Source organism: Manis pentadactyla, chromosome 15 (assembly GCF_030020395.1).
Source record: "Manis pentadactyla isolate mManPen7 chromosome 15, mManPen7.hap1, whole genome shotgun sequence".
Taxonomy (NCBI): domain Eukaryota; kingdom Metazoa; phylum Chordata; class Mammalia; order Pholidota; family Manidae; genus Manis; species Manis pentadactyla.
In genome coordinates, this window is record NC_080033.1 from 39,064,711 (window position 1) to 39,084,278 (window position 19,568).

The 19,568-nt window shown below is 39.9% G+C and overlaps 1 protein-coding gene across 2 annotated transcripts in view; it reads right to left on the minus strand.

Moving 5' to 3' along the window:
* Positions 1-8,456: 8,456 nt before the first annotated feature.
* TOX3 (TOX high mobility group box family member 3) overlaps positions 8,457-19,568 on the minus strand; it is a 99,741-nt gene continuing 88,629 nt past the window's right edge. For both annotated transcript variants that reach the window (XM_036881045.2, XM_036881044.2), the window contains exons 5-7: positions 16,049-16,276; positions 14,279-14,359; positions 8,457-10,403 (exon numbers count right to left, since the gene is read on the minus strand). In XM_036881045.2, the coding sequence (XP_036736940.1) occupies positions 9,666-10,403; positions 14,279-14,359; positions 16,049-16,276 (1,047 nt within the window). In that variant the 3' untranslated portion in view covers positions 8,457-9,665. The remainder of the gene's footprint in view (positions 10,404-14,278; positions 14,360-16,048; positions 16,277-19,568) is intronic.

Genomic DNA, 19,568 nt, shown 5'->3' on the forward strand with positions numbered 1-19,568 from the left:
TTCTCTGTGCGTGCTGCTTCTCTCACTGAGTCAGGAGCATTCTTGGCCATCTTCCAGGTGTAGGAAACAGGACAGTTGAGAATTTCTGAAAGGCTGGAGCTGCACACTCAGGCATAGTACAGTAGGGCACCAAAGCCATACTTCACTGCCTTCCTCCTCTAGGGCCAAGGAGTACAACTGGAAGTAGTGCCTTTAGAAACCACACCGAACACACGTTGTTTCAATCCAGGCTTGGAATATTAAGTATTGGCCTCTGACATAATAAAGGAGCTCTTGGTCTTCCCGGTTGTGAAGGCATAAGGCATCATGCTTGTGGTTACATGGCAGATAAATACTCAAGGACACCATTGTTATGGTGAAAGTGGTGGGCATACAGGAGTAACGGCATCCAGCCTGGCACTCACTCTTCCCCATTAGGAATCACAGAAATTAGAGAGATATCCAGACGGTGAAGATACCTCTCACTTCTTGAGGGCAGCACAGGGACATTGGAACCCCCTGATACTACTGTAAGAAGGACTCCAGTCATCAAAGTGCAGCAACTACCCTCAAGAATCACAGGCAGAAGTCCAGCAAGTGGTACCACTCATGAGTAGGAGGGACGGGCAAGGGGAAGCTGCATTGACTTCAATGCCTGTTACACGTATGTTGGAAAACAAGACTACCACTGAGGTCACTTGCCCTGAAATTTACTTCCCATGCTCTACTCTTCCCTGCAAGAAGAGCAGCCATGCTCATGAACACAGACCTGCTTTGTAAATGCAATTAAAAGGAAATGAAGCTTCACTTAAAACTCTAATGAATTTTCTTTTTGGTTGCTTTGTAGCATGCTGGGGGTGATAGGGACATAGGCTCATCTTTTCTTCCTATTAGAAAACATAAGAGTTTATGTATATAGTAAACTGATGTCTAAAGATTCACCAATTCCATCCAGAAACATTAAAATAAGCATTGTGCTGATGAGGTAGTTGCCACCATGTGGCATAACAAAACTTTCCCTTGCTTGGAAAAAGCTCAAGAACTGGATACTTTCCATTGAACAGAGCCTTTTTTTCTTTTTTCTCTTGTTTTAACTGATCAAATATTGTTATCTGCAGCCATCCCATTTGGGTGGCCTAAAGCTGTTGGCTCCTGAAGTCCCCTGGGTGGCTAGAGAGCACACTGGTGCTTAAGTGAGCAAGACCGAGACCAACCGGGCTCCTGAGGATGCAAGAGAGAGAACCTGGCCTTTTGCATTTGCAACTTTGCCAAACCTTGTATAAGTTTGTAAACACCGTAACATATGTTACAATGTTTATAGCATATGTCTCTTATTGTTAAAAACTATTGTGAAAGTATGGGCAGAGTCTACCTCTTAAAATATTTTTTATATAATAGTTATGGCATCCAATTATACACTAGTAATTGTGAATAATTATACCAAACCCCAGTCTGTTTTATGACTACTTCTCACGCTGAGCTCATATACTCTATATAAACACCATCTGTATCAAACATAAAACTCTTAGTTGTTCTAAGAACACAGGCTTACAAAATGCAGCTTATTAGTTCTAGGGCCAAGCAGTTTCACGGCTGTTGCCTGGGCCTCCACAAACCACATGAATGCAATGATCTTCTCAGGCTGTGTTCTGTTTCTTTGACTTAGAGCCTTGTTACCTACAAGCGGATGCTCATGGCAGGAATCATGGCCCACATATCCAAACTGCTGATACGCTTCTGCAGAGTTGTTGTTTAGCACTGACTATGCTGAATTTGCTCTGCAGAGTTCCGTTCATTTCCTGTATGTGCACTGGAGTTTTCACAACTTGAAGTTGGCCATGTGTGGTGCTTCCTGAATTTCCCTTGGTGAAGGGCCATCCAAGTCCTTGGGTGCCAGGCTTCTTCTCCAAAAATCCCCAAATGAAGCTTTTCCCCTGAAGAGGCCCTTTGTATGGAAAATGTTTTAACAGTTAAAAGGAAGAACAACTTTAAAAACATGACTTGGACCTCTGAACAGTGTTTGGTTCCAGAATGTAAACCTCAACACACAATTACCTAACCTTCCTTCTCAAGAGTCAGACCTTCATATGTTGTTAAAAATATGAACAGAGTACATATTTGGTCCCCAACAGACAAAATGTTGCTCTTCAGCCATAAACAAATTTCAGGCACAACCTACGAACAAGCAGAAATTTCTTCATAGGAATTCAGTAAAGATCATTTACACCCATTGTAGAAAGTCATTCTGCCTTGACTGCTTGCTTGTGTCTAGAAGCTGATGGAGCCCAAGAGGCACATTTCTGGGCTCTTGATGATCTAGAAGCAAACATCATGGCCACTTTTTTAGCACATTTATATCTTGAAAAATTTCCCTGATAATAGTTCTGATTTCCTTGTTAACCAAGATTTTAGGATTTAAGCTGTGAGAAAACATTCTTTTTTTTTTAATAAGAAATGCCTACCTCCAAAGGGCATAGAAAGCAGTGATTTTATTTTCTACATGCAAAAGGATAGTTCGTTTTTCCTATGGAATTAGGTTCTGCTTTGGAAGGAACTGTAGCTGTACTTACATTCATCAGCCAAAATATTCTGAACGTTATTAAAAAGTTCCATGCTAGGAATGCCAGTATTTAGACACAATTTATTAAAAATGTTATTATGGAAAAAATGGTGCTAGTCCATCCAGGTAACTGTCCAAATATCCAGAGATGGATGTCTTAATTTGGCCTCCAAAAAAAGCACACATGAGGTCAGACTCTATGTAGGTAATTTCCTCCAATGTTATTATTTGTCCCCTGGGATTCCACATATTCAATACCAATTACAGGAGAGGATTAAGAATAAGCAGAAGGGGTGGAACAGCAGGCCTGAATGATCTGGACTAAGATCTTGTATCACATTTGCAAATTACCAATTAAGGCAGGTTGAAAACATGGCATCATTTTCGCTCATTGTGACAAACTGAAAATTAAGGCTCTTGCTGCATGTCAGAGGGATAGCATATCACAAGAAATGTTATCAAAAGATTCTTCCTTGGTAACAGTATATCCTTGGATGCAAGGCAAACTGACCAGGGAGAAAAAGTAGACCAAAAAGCTGAGAATAAACATCAAACCTGGATCTCAAAATGAGCACGACTCTGATGGCTTTGTATGAGTCAAACACCTTGCAAATAAAAGCCCCAAAATATTCTTTCACCAGAATGTTCGTGACTGGTGATTTGGATGAATGTATTGGAATTGTCATTCATTTCTATTCAGTTTTAGCAAGTGACTGCCAGGTAGCTTTAAAGCTCCATTCATTTGAAGTTAAGATGATAATAAAATCTTGTGGACAGGGGTCAAAGGACGAGAGGTCTTCACCTCTGTATTTCCTGTAACAAGTGGCAGTCCATGGTAGAGCACACTCCACGGAGAGAGGGGATGTGGCCTGGGAGTGGTAACTCATGAAGAGGTATGCAGGGTCCCTATAGCACAATCCCTAAGGAGATGCATTCCCTATACTGGGAAATCATGCTTAATATTGATTCACTGGATTCCTTAAAATATTGCATAATAATGCACACCTACCTGATGTTCACCCTTCCCAATCTTCCTTAAAACCCTTTTTAAAAAAAAACATGTAGAGCAATATTATGTTTGACACTTTTGTAGCACTTCCAACCCCTAACACTCAAACGCCACAAGTCAAAGCTGTTTGCCTGAATACAAAATAATTGCAAAGAGACCTTGGTAGAGAAAACAATCAGACTGGAAAGTATTCATACTGAAAGAAAGTGCCATGTGGCATTCTGCCCCGTTGAGAACATGGCTAGGTGGCATTCACTCTGGTTTACTGCCTGACTAGCCATGAGGAAAACATGGATTAATTATTCTCCTTGACACTGTGATGGATTTCAGTCATCTACCTAGCTATCTGTTATCTATCCATATCACCTGTTTACACACATATTTACCTACACATCTTAGATACAAATAAGTGATAGATAAAAATATATGTCAAATATACATGCTACACCTACATGAATATTAGAAGGTAAATGAAATAACAGGAGACTTAACTGAGAAATTTTCTATTCCTGTTCTGATTGGTCTTCTTATAAGCAAGGAGTTATTGGAATGAGTCACAACCCTTTCTGTGCCTCAGTTTCCTCATTTGCTACATGAAGTTAAGTCCTGCCCTATCTAGAGAGAGAACTGAATGGGGTAGTCCACCAAAAAAACTGCTTTGAAAAAGTAAAGAGCACTATACAAATGTGAGAGATAATGATATGTTCTACAAAAGAGCATTACTCCCTTGCTAAGAAGTGTACATCCACATTCACGGAAGGTTCTTCTTTGAAATTAAATTGAGACCAGAACCAACATCCCTCCCAGCGCTGCCTGATGTTTTACTCAGCAACAAAGCAAGAGCTTCTTTTCATCATTCATCACATTTGAGTTCAAGCACTGAGAGGTACTTTTTACCAGGGGTGAAAATAGCTTTCTTTTCACAGCAGAAACACAGAAAACGATGTCCCTCTTGATGCTTATGTAAGGATAAGGCTTATTCTGTGGTTGTCACCAAAAATGACTTCATTTGGTTTTGTCGATGGTGTGTTCTTGCACCAGGAAAATGGGAGTGGTGTGAGGGACAGCATGAAGTGATAGTTTTATGTATGTACGTGGATAATTAAAATATTGAGATACATGCTCTGATGGGAATCTCGCTCTATTTTTCTTTCAGCTTGTAGTGGCAATGGTATGTTCCCTTCTCAACAGTAAGTTAAAGTCCTTTCATGCATTCAATCAATCCTGATTATGATGGCTTCTTTACTTGGTACCTTCAGTGGTCCTGGAGTTAAACACAAGTCCCCATCTGAGTATACAAGGCTTTCTACAAATCTAACTCCTAACTTTCTTTCTAGCACTTTCTCCTGCTCACCTCCCCAAAACACTGTGCGCCAGAATTGCGATATTGTTACAGAAGTTTTCATGGTACCTGTGCTTCCAGCATAAATGGCTTTTCTGCTGCTCCCCTTGTCTGGAGATGTCTCCTACTTCTACCAGGAAACAACTTCCGTCTTGGCCTGCTGAACTGCTTCAAGGCACATCTTAAATGCCAATGATTTCATGCCGTTTTCTAACCAATTGCAATCTCTTCCCTTTCTAAATAAATTTGGATTTTCTCAGATTGCCAAAAAACAAACAAACAAAAAAAACCCACAACACAACACAACCACCACACACATTTGTTTTGTGTCTCTTTTCAGCACACTAATCATTCTGCTGATGGCTTTATTTCCCCACCAGCATACAAAATAAAAGCCCCTGAAGTTAAGGATGGCTTGTTAATTTATTTCTTGAACTTTTATTATGGAAAATTTCAAACATATAGAAAGTAAACAGAAGGCCTTGTTTATTTTTGCATCTCCTTGGGGACCTATCACAGTGTTTTGCATGCAGCAGAAGTAAATTTAAGCAATTAGGGCCTTAGGCAAATAGAGCTGTCTACCTGTCTAACTCCTCGTTTCCTGGATGGTTAAGCTTTTCCTCGGTAACACTCTGGCACACAACCCTCACACCTGTAGGATCACAATAACATGAGTTAAGCCCATTCACCAACTTTAAAATTCAGGGAACATATTTATCTTCAGATCGTCAGCAAAGCTAACTATATTTGAAGTGATGAGGAGACACATTTCATATAGTAAAGAATATTTTCTAAAGAAATTCTAATCTGGTTGTGTATCTGTGTGGCTTTCCTGGTAAGGCACATTTCTTACAAAAATGCAACATTTGATGGATAACCTATAAATATGAGGGCCCTCTACACATATCAGAATCATGACTTTTTTTTACTTTGCACTATTAATGGACACAAGTATTGTGAAATGTCCTCCCTTTCCCCAAACCTCAAGCTTAAACTCTTAAGTCTACTATTTTAGAAAGACTTAAAAAAAAACAAAACACCTTATGTCTACTTAGGCCCTTAATTTCTGCTATTACTCACTGTGTGTGTGTATATGTGTGTGTGTGTTGGGGGATCAATGAAACCTTTACAGTAAAACAGAATACTAGAGTGATAGATTACATGCCCATGCTGTGTCATATCCAATTAACTCTAAGTGCCTGTACACTGCATTATTCTGTTAGTGCATGGAAGATCAATAAATATGGGGGAAATCCATCCCAGTTCCCCACTTTCCCATCCGAGTCTAGTAAGTTTGAAGCGGATCATGCCACTGTGACGTGTATGCCACAGCCCAGCAGGCAGGTGGTGCATAGACACCATTCAAACTTGGCCTATTCAATCCCAACTCCACTAACTCGCCATTCATGCATAGCAAAACACCATCTGGTCCTATTTTGCCTCCAGCAATCACAGCTGACCAAAAACGATAATAACAGCTGTTGCAAAACAAAAGCCAAACAAAGGGGGCTGGGCAGGGGAGGAAAGGTTAGTTTAAAGTCCAGTGCTGAAAAATGCTCCACGAAGGGAGAAATGGGAAAGAAACCATTCAGATATCTGAAGCCCCCTGAATGGACACAGCAGAGAACTTCTACTTAAACTTGAGATATTAATCCATCTGTCTATAAAGCCTTCAAACCCCCATCAGGTGGTAATAGATTGCAGAAAATTTGCTGCACAAAGGCATTTCAGCTTTTGTTCTTTGAGTTGGGAACTAATGACCCCGTGTCAGCTAAAAATGAAAACTCCTTATGTTCGTTCATCGTAAGGCAGCCACAGGTTAATGCAAAAAGAGAAAACATGTTTTGCCAGAGTAATAAAATAAGGTGCATATGGCAGGGGAGAGAAAAGGTGTGCATGATGCAGGCGGAGGGTGCGGACAGCCTCGTTAATGTCTGTATGCCACTTCAGAGGGTAGGTACTTCGACAATTTAGACAACCCACTAATCAGATACCACGTTCCTCATGCCTGTTTTTCATTATCCTGATTTATTTCTGCCCTGTAACAATAAGTACAGCAAGTACCTACTGAGGATCAGGGATAGAAACCCTGCATAAATTGAAATACAAGTTGATTCATAATACGCCTTCCGGAATCCTCAGAAAAACAGTTTGGTAACAAGGTTGGAGAATTCCTTTCATGACTCAAGCCTTTTTGACTTTTTAAATATATAGTGTTGCTTGATGATTAATATTTTAAACTGCATTAATCAAACTATTTTTTTTAATTGACCGTCAGTGTCTCATCAGCATTTAATCAAATGTGATAAAAACCCAAGATTTATAAAATCATTTAATAGATGTTACAGCACCTGCTTCTAACTGCAAACAGTAGAAAACAGACTTCGCTTGCAATTAAGTCTTATCACTAGTGACATTTTTTTCCAAGCGATAATACTTCATGGGTTTTCAAAATGACAATTACAGAACTAATACACAATTACTGTCACATGTAGTTTAGCAATTAATTTTGAAGACATTTGTCTAAAGGTTTCACAACAGAATATAAAATGGTTCTTATTGTTATGTAATGTTAGTTTCAATTCACAGAAAATCTTTTTCCATCATCTCTGCTTCTGATGGGTCTGATGTAAGCAGATCATTTCTTTGTGGAATACAATTGCCCCCTTGTAGATGTGATTAGGCATCATTCTAAGAATGTTTGAACACTGATACCTGTCAACTAATACATCTTATGAAAAGCTTCAATTCAGACATAAATTTTTCTGCAGCAAGAAATCTATAAATTTATAATTAGGATCTCTTGCTGTTCAATATTTGTACATAATACAGAGTAGGAGAGGATTATGAAATATTGAAAGCTGAATTCATTATTCATAGCCCACAACATACAGTAAATATTCTTTGAAATACAACAACAACTTTGAAGAATCCATATTCCATTATTTCTGTCTTGCACACAACAGCTATGGATGGTACTACTCACACCCTCATTTTTTCCAGATTAGAATTCCACTCAGGGTTGACACTTGCTGTTTTTAATTTTCATTTTATCATAAGCAGTTTAAGACTGTTGCCAGTGGTAATTTGCAATTTTTATCAAGACCTCTTCATTATAGCTTCTGACAGGACAGATGCTGTAATTAATCATGCAAGACAACTGGGGATAGTGGTCACACAGTTCGCAAAGAAGAGCCACTACAGAGCAAGGAAAGGGGGGAAGAAATGGGCACTGAAATAATTATTTTGGCTTACGAATTAGCACTCACCATCCATTTTAATAGCAATAACAACACAATGCCAGCTACTTCTAGCCCTAAATAGAAGACAATTGCTTTCTCCTCTATAGTTACCTTGTCACTTGCATCTTAACAAAGGATAATTACAAAAATATTTCCAAAGGTGTTTTATTTTTTAAGAGGCTCTGATTTGGGGCTTTCGCAATCCAAATTCTTAGCGATGAACGTTGTTTTTCCAACTGAAAACGGAAGATGATGCCTGGGCTCAAATAAAAGTTGGTCTGTGGCATATTTCCCCATCATGTACGTAATTCAAGGAACCAAATGTGAAATTCGACATATCATTTTATTTGAAAAGTGAACAGTTTCCTGGTTGTGGCATCAAAATACAGTCCACAGTTTGTACTGAAATGTGTTTATTCTATAGCAAGATAAAAGCATTTTTGTTTTAGTTAAGCAAAATACAAACAACTTAATAGCTGCTATCATAACTCATAAAAAAGTATAAAACAGCATAAAAACACAATAAGCAACATAGCAATGAATGGTTTGTGTCACCAGTGTTTACGTTAAAGCCTCATTTATGAAAACTTTACAACACATGATATGAAAACTTACAACTTTGAAAGAAAATATTTACATTGATTATTCAGAGGTGGGGTGCCTTTTAAATATTCTACCAGTTTTACAACATAATAAAAACTCTTGCATCTTTTTTTTAAATCTTAACTTTTGTAATAACCGTTTTCATTTAAGTGCATTTCCCTTTTAAAAATACAGTGTTTTTATTTTTCGAAACTTGTCACTCAAAACACAGAATATAGTATTCACATTCTTTCCTCTAATTGGAATGGATATAATGGGGTAACAGTGGTCACAGTTATTGTTACGACATATACTGTGGTTTGATTTGAGAAGTCCTGGGTTAAAAAAGTGGAAATGAGTCAAGAATTGGATCTAATCACTTGTTCTTTTTTTTTTTTTCTGGAGAGATTTAGGAAAAAAAATAAGAGCTTTGGCAAAAGTCTGTGATTTACATTTTTTTTTCATGACAAAAAAATGCCATCGACTATTTTCGTCATACAAACGTTTGTATGAAACTGGATCTTCGTGTTCCAGGTAATTACAACTGTGCTTTTTAGTTTTAGGGCTTCGGAAGTTCAGATAGCCTCGAAGTGTGGGTTTCTTCACTTCCGGAGAAATAAGGCCGTTTTCTGTGACTCAGAGAGGCCAGTTTATGGTGACCAGGATGTCCCCGGATTCATTAAACGGTGTGATTCACATATTGTAGGTATCGCCTGAATAAATAAAAAAGGCATCACAGAAAAGAGCACAGCTTTTCTTGCTTAAAAACAGGGCGGTTTAGAGTCGGCCGGAGGAGCGTGCCCGGCCGCGCTGCGGTTGGTACTGCCTATCTGATAGGCACTGAGAGGACCCAGGGTCCGCGCGTCCGCGTGGCCACCACCACCTGCAGGCTTGGCCTCGCCAGCTTCCCACCTCGCCGCGCCGGGTGCACCCGACGTCGGCTCCGCGTCTTCAGAAAATACTGACCTGCGACAATACTTGAGTCTGAGTCTGAGGCTGTATTTGTGACTGGTGCTGCGGGGGCGCCGGCTGGGGGCTGGCAATGGCGGGGATGGGGGATGTGAGCTGGGGTGTGGCGGGCGAGGACTGTCGTGGCGAAGCCTGCGACGGATGCTGCAGATGCTGCAGCTGCTGCAGCTGTAGATGCTGCTGCAGTTGCTGCTGCAGCTGCTGCTGGTTGATTTGCTGCTGGAGCTGCTGCTGCTGCTGCAGGTGCTGCTGCATGTGGTGCTGGAAATGCTGCTGCTGCATCTGCTGCTGAATCTGCTGATGCATCTGATGCTGCTGGAGCTGCTGCTGCTGCATCTGCTGCATCTGCTGCTGCTGCTGTTGCTGCTGCTGTAACTGCATCTGCTGCTGCTGGGTTTGCACCGAGGGGCTCACCTGGGTGGGGGGTGCTGAGCCAACCATAGCCGTCCCCATGGAGCTGAGCAGAGGGGCCCCAGCGTTCGATGGCATGTTGGCCGCGATGGTGACCGATGTGACAATCTGGCTCATGGGGAGTCTCATGGTGAGGGGCTTGGGAGCGATGGACCTGGGGAGTGGCTGCTGGAGGGTCTGGGGTGAGGCGGACACTGCTGCGTGTTGGGACAGCGGAGGGCTTAGGAGGAGGGAAGACGTCAGGTTGGTGGATGCCAGGGTCTGCTGCACAGAGCGGATGGTCTGCGCTTCTGCAGATTCAGCGGCAGCCTGTGCGGGGGGGGGGGTGCGGGGGGGGACAGAAAATTTCAACACATCAAAATACACGAGTACTGAAAACCCTCCAGTGTTCTCAAGCATTGCGAAGTGATTACAAAAATGACTACCATTATTCACTCCTCCCTGTACATGGGGTCAGATGGCCTTTTAGTTCCTCCTGGAGATGGAGTCAAACTCTCCACCCCTGAAATCTGAGCAGGCCTTGTGCCTTTGCTCTGCTCAGAAGAATGTGAGGACAGTGAGGTCTCCAGAGGCTTTGCATGCTTCCATGCTCTCCTGGAACCTACCCCACACCACAGCCAGGTCACTGCTAGCCAGTCAATGGCCATAAATGAGCCAACCCCTGAAGGTCCACACTGCCTGCAGACATATGAGCAAGACCAGCTGACGCTGCTAGGCCAGGCATCCATCTGAAGAAACTAGCCAGTTAACTGGCTTCCTCTGGGATAAAAGACACTGGGTATTGTGGCTACAGCACTACAGAAGTGCTGTAGCCAAAGGTAACCGATACACATATGTAAGAACAACAATTTCCTCAGCAGTTAAGTCTGAACTAACCTCCCACCAAGACTATATTGAAAGAATATAGACTGCTTGAACTCAAGTCTAGCTCTACGACTTAACAACTCTGTGACTTTGGGCCATTTAATTCACCTATGTATTCCTCAGTTTCCTTATCTGTAAAATGGGATTTTTGTGTAGAGGTTGTGAGTATTAAATGAACACATATTTGTTAAGCATTTAGAATAGTACCTGGCCCACGAGAAGCACTTAGTAATTGTTAGCTATTTTTATTAATTAATTAATAACTACTATAACCAAAAAACTACTCCTACTGGAAAAGGTCAAAGCCTTCTAGTCACATGATTACATATAACAGTGCTCACTTGAATATAAGAAAAATGTAACTGAATTCCTTAGAAATACTAAATTGAAGTACTTTACAACTTTAGAAATGTTTTAGTTCACCAAATATTTTCAAAGATTTCCAATTTATCACGGGAGTCATAGATAAGGGGCCAACATTCAACAATCATGTGTCTAAAAAAACCTTGTGTAAGATAAACCACTGATCTGGGGTTCAGCATGGAGAGAGACCACCTATTATACTTTGTGCTGAAAACACAGTTGTATCTCCACAAAAATAAGTTCTCTTGCTAATGCAACAATGACTGGAATGAATCCTCTTAAAGGCTATTTGTTTCCTCTTTTTAAAAAATTAGGGGTTGTTGGGAGGGGTGCTATGAGGAGACCTTGGCAGCATCAAGATGATAGCCATACTCTCTAATGATTTTGAATGTTTCCAGAGAAGGAGGAATCAGAAGGAATCTGAGAAGTGGCTTTATATGGAGAGTTAATATAGGAAAAACCATTGTTAATGGCTCCTGTTTAAACACATGTCATCCTTGTGAAGTGCCATCCATCAGCAGACAGCTCTCTGGTTTTGTACAAGAGCTCAGCGGGGCTGCATGCTATGGGAGCGTCACATTCTAAAGTCTTAGGGTAAAAAGAAGCCTGCAAACACTTCTAGTTATCTTTTAAAAACTATTAAATCACCCAAAGAGTAGAACACACAGTTTTATAGATATAAACATGAACATAATTCTTGCATTTTCTAATATTTAAAAATCACCAAGCTAGTCTTAAGGAAGAAATGATAAGGAAAGTCTATAGTTAGACAACTGGGCAATCACACCATTGCACCTTAAGATACTACCCTGGTGGTGAATGGAAATGGGAGGATGATTGTCAAGAGTTCCAGCTTGCCTGCCAGGTTTACTCCTTTATTGTTTAATATTAAGTTTCTATTGATTTTGTTGGTTGCTGTGAAGATGAAAAGTGATGGCAGAGTCACATCCTAGGAGAAGGAGCCCCAGGCTCTGAATGTAGACTCATATGGTAAATGCACATATGATGCAACTCCATTTATTATTTGAGGCTGAAATATTGCTCCTGGTAACCTTACTCCTTGGGTGAGTTCTTCTATCTTCGGCACAGGGATCAAACCTATACTTCCTTAACATGATGGTCCTTATATTTGAGGACAAAGATCATACGCCCTCAAACCCTCAACTGTCTGATTCTTTTGATAATCTCAATATGATTTGATTTTCAGTCTTCACCATCATGGAGGCAACCCTCTAGAGAACCTTCTGTTGGCCACCATTCCTCTTTACATTGGGGTCCAAAACAGATCCCATTCTTCAGATATGGTCTACTCATTACATTGCACCATTCCTGTGAGATCACCATATTAGCAGCTGCTTCACACTTTTGGTTCAGGTTGAAATCATTCTACACTTTTACCTCAGGGACTATTTTAGTTGCCTGCCAACTCTCTGAATATAAACTTAGGATGCTCTCAAATTGCGCTTACTTAGTGAAAAAGCAAACAAACAAAAAACAACAAAAAAACCTCATCCCAAACAATATTTTAGATTTATTCTTTTTAAATTTCACATTCCAAAATTTACATTTTGAATTCCATTCAGAAATACTTCTGCATTCTGATTCTAGTAACTTTTAAGAAATCCCTTCTAGTCTATCATAGACTTGAAGAGCCCAATCGTGGCTGCTAGTTCCTTGAATGCCACTCGAGTTGCTGGCTCTTGGCTTAAATCCATGTGTGGTCAATTATTCATGCCCTAATGCACAAAGATCACCTATACCTGCTTCTGGGTAAATGAATGAATAAATGATCCACTTAAGAAGTACATGCATATTGTTACTCTATGCACTTCACTCTAATTAGCCATCAACTTTATCTCGATTCTTAACATCTGTAGTGCACACATACAGTAGTTTTCTGCCAGGGTGCAAGTCTGAGACCAGAATCCAATCGGTATATCTTCTTAAGCGTGTCTTCCAAAGTCTCAAAGAAAGGTCTTGCTATTGACCTGATGAATGTTTTCTCTTTCTAATGAAGTGGGAAACATCCTAAGAGCTGTCAACAAAGGCAGGAGGAACCCCTTGATCTGATTCTGAGCAGCTGCCAAAAATTGACTTTACTATAAAGAAGGAACAACTCAGGGGAAGAAGACAAAAAAGGGACAAACCCTTGTAAAACAGCTTTGCCTGCAACACCTTCCATGCCCTGAAGCTCTGTGTGGTTCTTGAGGCAGTAAGGATGACAAGGAGTTGGAATCTGCTTGCCAGAGGAAAAACATCAAGAGCAGAAACACTAGTTCAAATTATCTTTCCCAAAGCCTGACTAAGGCTAAGGACAAAGTGAATTGAATGTTAAAATAATAGAATGTAATAGTTCATGCCCCTTTTGGATCAAGGTAATAATAAGCTAGAGTGACACTGGCTTTGGGATTCTGACCCATCTTATAACACGGCAGGGTCCACTGTATACTCTATGTCTAATACATATATACATGTCTCTTTTTGGAGCATAATTTTATTTTAAAAAATCATGAAGTTTACTTATTTATATGATGTGGAACAGTTTGGTCAAAAATGGGTCATCCCCTATTACAGTAATGTAAGCACTGGAGAACTTATGATATGATGTCCAAAACACCTGACAAGCACACCTCCCCGTTCAAGTAGAGGACATTAACATGGATCTCAATCCCTAATGAAAAGACACAAGAAGAGCCTATTTAAAATTTGTCTAAATAGCTTCACATATACGGAGATCATAGAATCTTTAGAAACAATTTAGATTCAGCAGCTTAAATTAACTCATCTTTTTCATGCCATCACTGCAGCAATCTCTAATGGAAACAAATAAGTTTATTAGTTGTTCAAGATGCTTTTCTTGTCAATTCTAAAGGGAGTTGCATTTCTGCATTCAATGCTCCAGGATTCTTTTCAACAGTGCAGCTCATTCAGAGCCTGGCCTCCCCGCTCGGGTTTACCTTAGAAACGAGGCTGGCCCTGTAGGCAGCCAGGGCCTTCAGGTACTCCTTTTTGGCAGCTTCCGTTTTCCTTTTATACACCTATTAAAAGACCACAATTAGCACCATCTTTAGCATACAAATTCTCAGCCAGAAAATAACTGCTGCACAAATTAGGTCACAACCTAATTCACACACAACATTGGTCTCCACGGCTTTGGTTTTTAAATGTAAACACACACACACACACACACACACACACACACACACACACACACACACTCACGGAAACATTAAAACAAAACAAAACCCTGCCACCCTCACTGGAGCACAATTTTGATGTTTATTATTATAAATAAGAGATGTCAGGTTGCAGCCTAGATTTCTTGAGAGCAGTGGCCAAGGGCTTCATGCTAAGGCAGTAAATAAGGTAACAAAAAGGGTAAAATGTGTTGCAAATGGTTTAAATTCTAGAAAGTAATGAGTTTCTCCAACAATGTCTTCTTTCCCTGACACACATTTCTTAAACTGTACCAAATCAGAGGATTAGAAGACCAACAACAGGCAGAATGTATGAAGCCAGAAGAGAAAAGATGGAGGCCTTTCAACCTTGGTTTTTCTTTTGGAGAAAAAAAAGAAGAAGTCCGAAGTAGTGAAAGATGGGAGATTTCCATTAGTGGGGCCAATGAGTTACATAAAACAAAAAAAAATCCCAATATATTAAGCATGAGTTAAGCTTCCTTGTCTTAACAGTAGTCTGATGGCTGAGTGTTAAACCAAATCCCAACTGTCTTTTTCCCCAGAATTTAAAAGATGCAGCAGTTTGCCAGTCCCTGAGGATTATATTTCTGGGACAGAAACCCAGTCAACAATGATAAGCTCATACAACGACGTACATAAGGAACATACAACAAGAAGCTCACTACAAACAAACAGGCAAATTGTACAGTTGTAGGGTCCCATGATGGCTAGCAGGGAGGCATGAGCTCAATATTTGTAAAAAAAAAAAAAAATCACGGGTTTCTGATGTTCATTCCTGAAACCATTATCTTATTTTATTACTAATAGGGCTCTATTCCTCGGGGGATATGTAAAGTTAACTCCTGCTAATGGTCATTGGAGTTTCATGCCAAGAGCAAGGGATAGAGGGGGCATGACTGGCCTGCAAGGAAGCCATTCTCTCCATTTATATGTGGAGAGCTGCAAGGGAAACAAGGAGGGTGGGCGCTAGAGAAGTAGCTCCCACCAGCATGGCTAATTTGTCTATACCTCTCATATACGGCCGAGCTTTCAAATGAACTTGGAATAAAATTTCAAATGCCCGGTGACAATAATAGACACGCAGAGGCAGCTTCAAAGTTTGGGAACCCACCAGGATAGCAACAAGGCTTCAGAAAGATGATCAAAGAAAAGGCAAGCAGGATGGACTAATCCCTCTGTCAAGCCCTTTTTGAACAAAGGGGGAAAAATTCCATATTATTTAAAATGAAAAGATTATCATCAAAAGTTTATGCTTGCAGGATGCTGCCTGGATTCCCTCCAACTCTCCTGGGAATGGGTTCTGAACATATACCCTTAAGGGCGCTGAGAAATCCGTACAACTGGAGACTCTTACTAATGTCTCACTAATCCGGTACCTCCTGGATTTTTATATCGGTGTTTTTTAATTCCATAGTTTAGAAAGACTTTCATAAGAAGCAATCATATTGAGTGAATGTATTCACTTAGATAAGGTGTATGGAATACTCTGGTAACTTTTTAATATATAGCCATGATGGACCTTCGCCTCACCTGCTTTTGTTCTTCTCCAAGACTGTCCCACATCGACGCTACAATTTTGGAGACCTCTCCAAAGGTTGCGTTGGGGTTTTGACCTTTAATTGCAGCCTGTGTGTCTCTGAAAAACAGGGCATATGCTGACACTGGCTTCTGTGGCTCATTTGGATCTTTCTTTTTCTTTTTCTTTGGAGTCTTGGGCTTCTTGCCAGAATCTGGAGCAGCTCTTTTCTCTCCAATGGCCTGTAAAGCAGAAAGAAACTTCATTGCCTAGAATGCACTTGCAAAGAATGCAGCAAGACTGACTCAGGTCCACAGTTGTTCTGTTAAGGTTTTGTTAAGCATCATCAACAGATGAATCACCACCAAAAGCAGGGGAGGGGTAAATTTGCTTAGAGTTAACTGGACAGCAGAGATTAGCATTTAGAACATTGATTAATGAGACCCAGAAGTATCTTCAATACATTCACAACATATGCTCTAAATAGCAATTATGAGTAATGAAAAACAGAACATTCTGAACCAGGCGATGCTATATATATATATATATATATATATATCTGCTGTGTACACATGTACACATAAACAAAATATTTTACATTTTCTGAAGTTTTAGAAGTAAACCTAAATAATATTCAGGATGTTGACCACATCCAGATATTTTAAATGAGGTCCCCTGCCACAGTCACATACCACATGTATGACTCACGTAGCAATTCATGCCACATGAATTTATATTTTTGAGGCTTGGTGTTTTAATTTTATCACAATTGTACTTTACTAATGGGTCACCAGAAACTCAAATGGAAATTAGCTACAGTCCCTAAGCTTGCACAATAAGGGTAAGTTTTTATAAAATAATCATAACTTTCTAAAGAGTAGGATAACAAAAAAATGTAAAATGTCAAAACTCCTTTAAAATTGGACATAAAATGGAAATTGATACTCTTCATGAAATTAAAAATGCACAATAGTTGATACTTAAAATCAATAAGGCTAGAAAGAAAACTAAGAAGAAGATATATATGATAAATAACTCTGCCTAGAAGAATACTGTTCTAGTGATATTCACAGGTATTCACAATACCTCTGAATTAAAACCACAGAAATGATATGGGCACACCTCCTCAAATTTATATACCACTAAGCCCCAGATTCAACTATTACCATCATCTAATTTCAATGATCACATACTTATCAGGAGCAGGGGAAAGGATTTATCAACCTTGTTTTATCCCTCTAGATATAATATGACTATATTGAAGATATTTTGCAGTTAACTCAATCAAAAATGCTGAACTGTTTGACAAAATCTGTTTTAAAAGCCAGCCTTGGGCAAGATCAGCAGAGAGAGATTCAAGTTACTAACAGATTGGCTTTTAATGGCCTTGAGTCTGGAATCCTAATTCAAATTTTCCAAGAGTATCATTACTTTCTGAATGAGAGTCATTTGGAACTTAATTCAATTATGAAAATTCTCAGGGAAGAAACTGAGAAGAAACTTGTCTTTGAGAGCTTAACACCCCCTGAGGTGTTAGGAAAGCATCCGTCTACTGCTAGGCAGGCCTATTGTGTGCATTACTTGAGTGGCAACATCTACTTTATACAAATAGTTTGCATACTTAAGATGGCGTTAACCGCATCTCCTCCAAGATGCCATCTTTCATAACTCACACAATTAATTCAATAATTTAATAGGCCCCATCATCTTTTTTTCTGAATTCCCAGAATAAGTGAGGCCTACTTAATTCTAGTTCATGATTCTGAAGTTGCAAGGGAGTCAGATGTCTTTCAGTTAGAACTTCAACTGGAGCCAAGTTTTCCTTAACAGAAAAATACTACTTTAGCCACAAGAAAAAAAACACATATACACAGGTTTTTCTAATTGAGTCAAACAACTATACTCTTTCTCTGGAAGAAAATGTGGCACTCGTTGTGCCAGCTATGCCCTGACCAATGGTGAGATAAAAGAAATTTTCAGTGTAGCTTTTTCCAAATAAGAATTCAATTTCATTCTCTGTAAAATAGTAAAAATGTTGACACGCTTTGATGTCTTTCTCGGATAACCATAACTTGCTCTGATTACCTTCAACAACTAGGAAGTCATGATTACTTTATAAAAGAACCTTCAATAAACATGAAATGAAGGTTCTCACAGTTTGAATAAAAGCTCAGATTCTAAAGAAACTTCTGTGTGTTGACTCCAGAGGGTTGGGAAAGGTGGAGACATAGCTTTACTCAAAAAAGACATCATCAATGACAATTTCATTCTTCCTTTCTCAGCTAAGTTGCTTAAAAGATAGTCTTTACACAAAACCTAGACCCACATTTAAAATGGAGTAAGCCAGAAGTCGCAGAAAAGGTTCTCTTTAGACATGATGATTTCAGTTTGGTACAGAGGTAGGGACTGAGGTCAGTTGCAATGTGAATGCTAGGGAAGGAATCCATTTGAGCTGTGTCCTGGCCAGTTCTACTTTAGCTGTGCCTTATTCAAATCCCTTGGGTTTCTTTAATCATTATTTCCCACATCATTGAACTTCTTGTGAGTGTGAGCAGAGGCTGAGTGCTTTTACCCACTCTGGGCCCAATGGGGTGCTCAAACCAGGGTATGGACCAAACCCTCCTTCTTGAAATCCCTGCAATGCTACTCGAATCTCCCTCTGCTCTTCCACATAGTGCTCAGTCTTCTCTGGCTCTGCTTCTTTCATTTGCTACTTAAAAATAAATGATGCTCAAGGGTTCTGGCTTTGACTGGCTCCTTACACACTGAGAAATCCTAATCACGTCCATGTCTTCACATCTATGTGCTGGTGGTTCCCAAATCTATGGTTCTATCTCCAATGAACTGAGTTCTAGACTTAAATATAAGCACCTCAAATTCAGCTGAGACCATGCCCAACTCTCATCTTCCCCATCAGAGAAAAAATAACACTCCTCTCTTTTGGGGTTGATCTTCTCTATTGATATTCATTCTGACTTTCAAACTACAATCCAATTTATCTTTTACTTCTTCAAATCCCAGTGGATCACCAAGCCATAATCGCTCTTCCTCCTAAGTGTCTCACTAACCTGGTACCTCCTATCCACTCCTTTCTTTGCTGAAATAAAACTTCATCACAAAAGGGTCTTCTAATTGATTTCCTTTTCTCTGGTCCCTCCCTTTGTAATGCATTCTATACAGAGCTGATGTTTTCTGTCTGAAGTATAAAGTTGCCTTTGCCATTCCTCTATGCAAATAATTAATCAGCTCTCAACTACCAACAGGAGAAACGCTACCACAATCAGCCATTTCTTTCTTCGACTCCTATTTCTTTCCTCCCCCATATCACACTGTTCACGATACCTATAAATTGACATGTACTTCCACTGCTCCCTCTACCAGAATGCCGACCTCTCTTCTGCCTCACAAACTTTTATGTATCCTCTTAGACCTCATTCAAATATCACCTTCTCAATAAACTCTTCCTCAAATCACTCTCTCAAGCAGAATCGATTACAATCTCAGCACACCAGATACATCAATTATACCACTAAT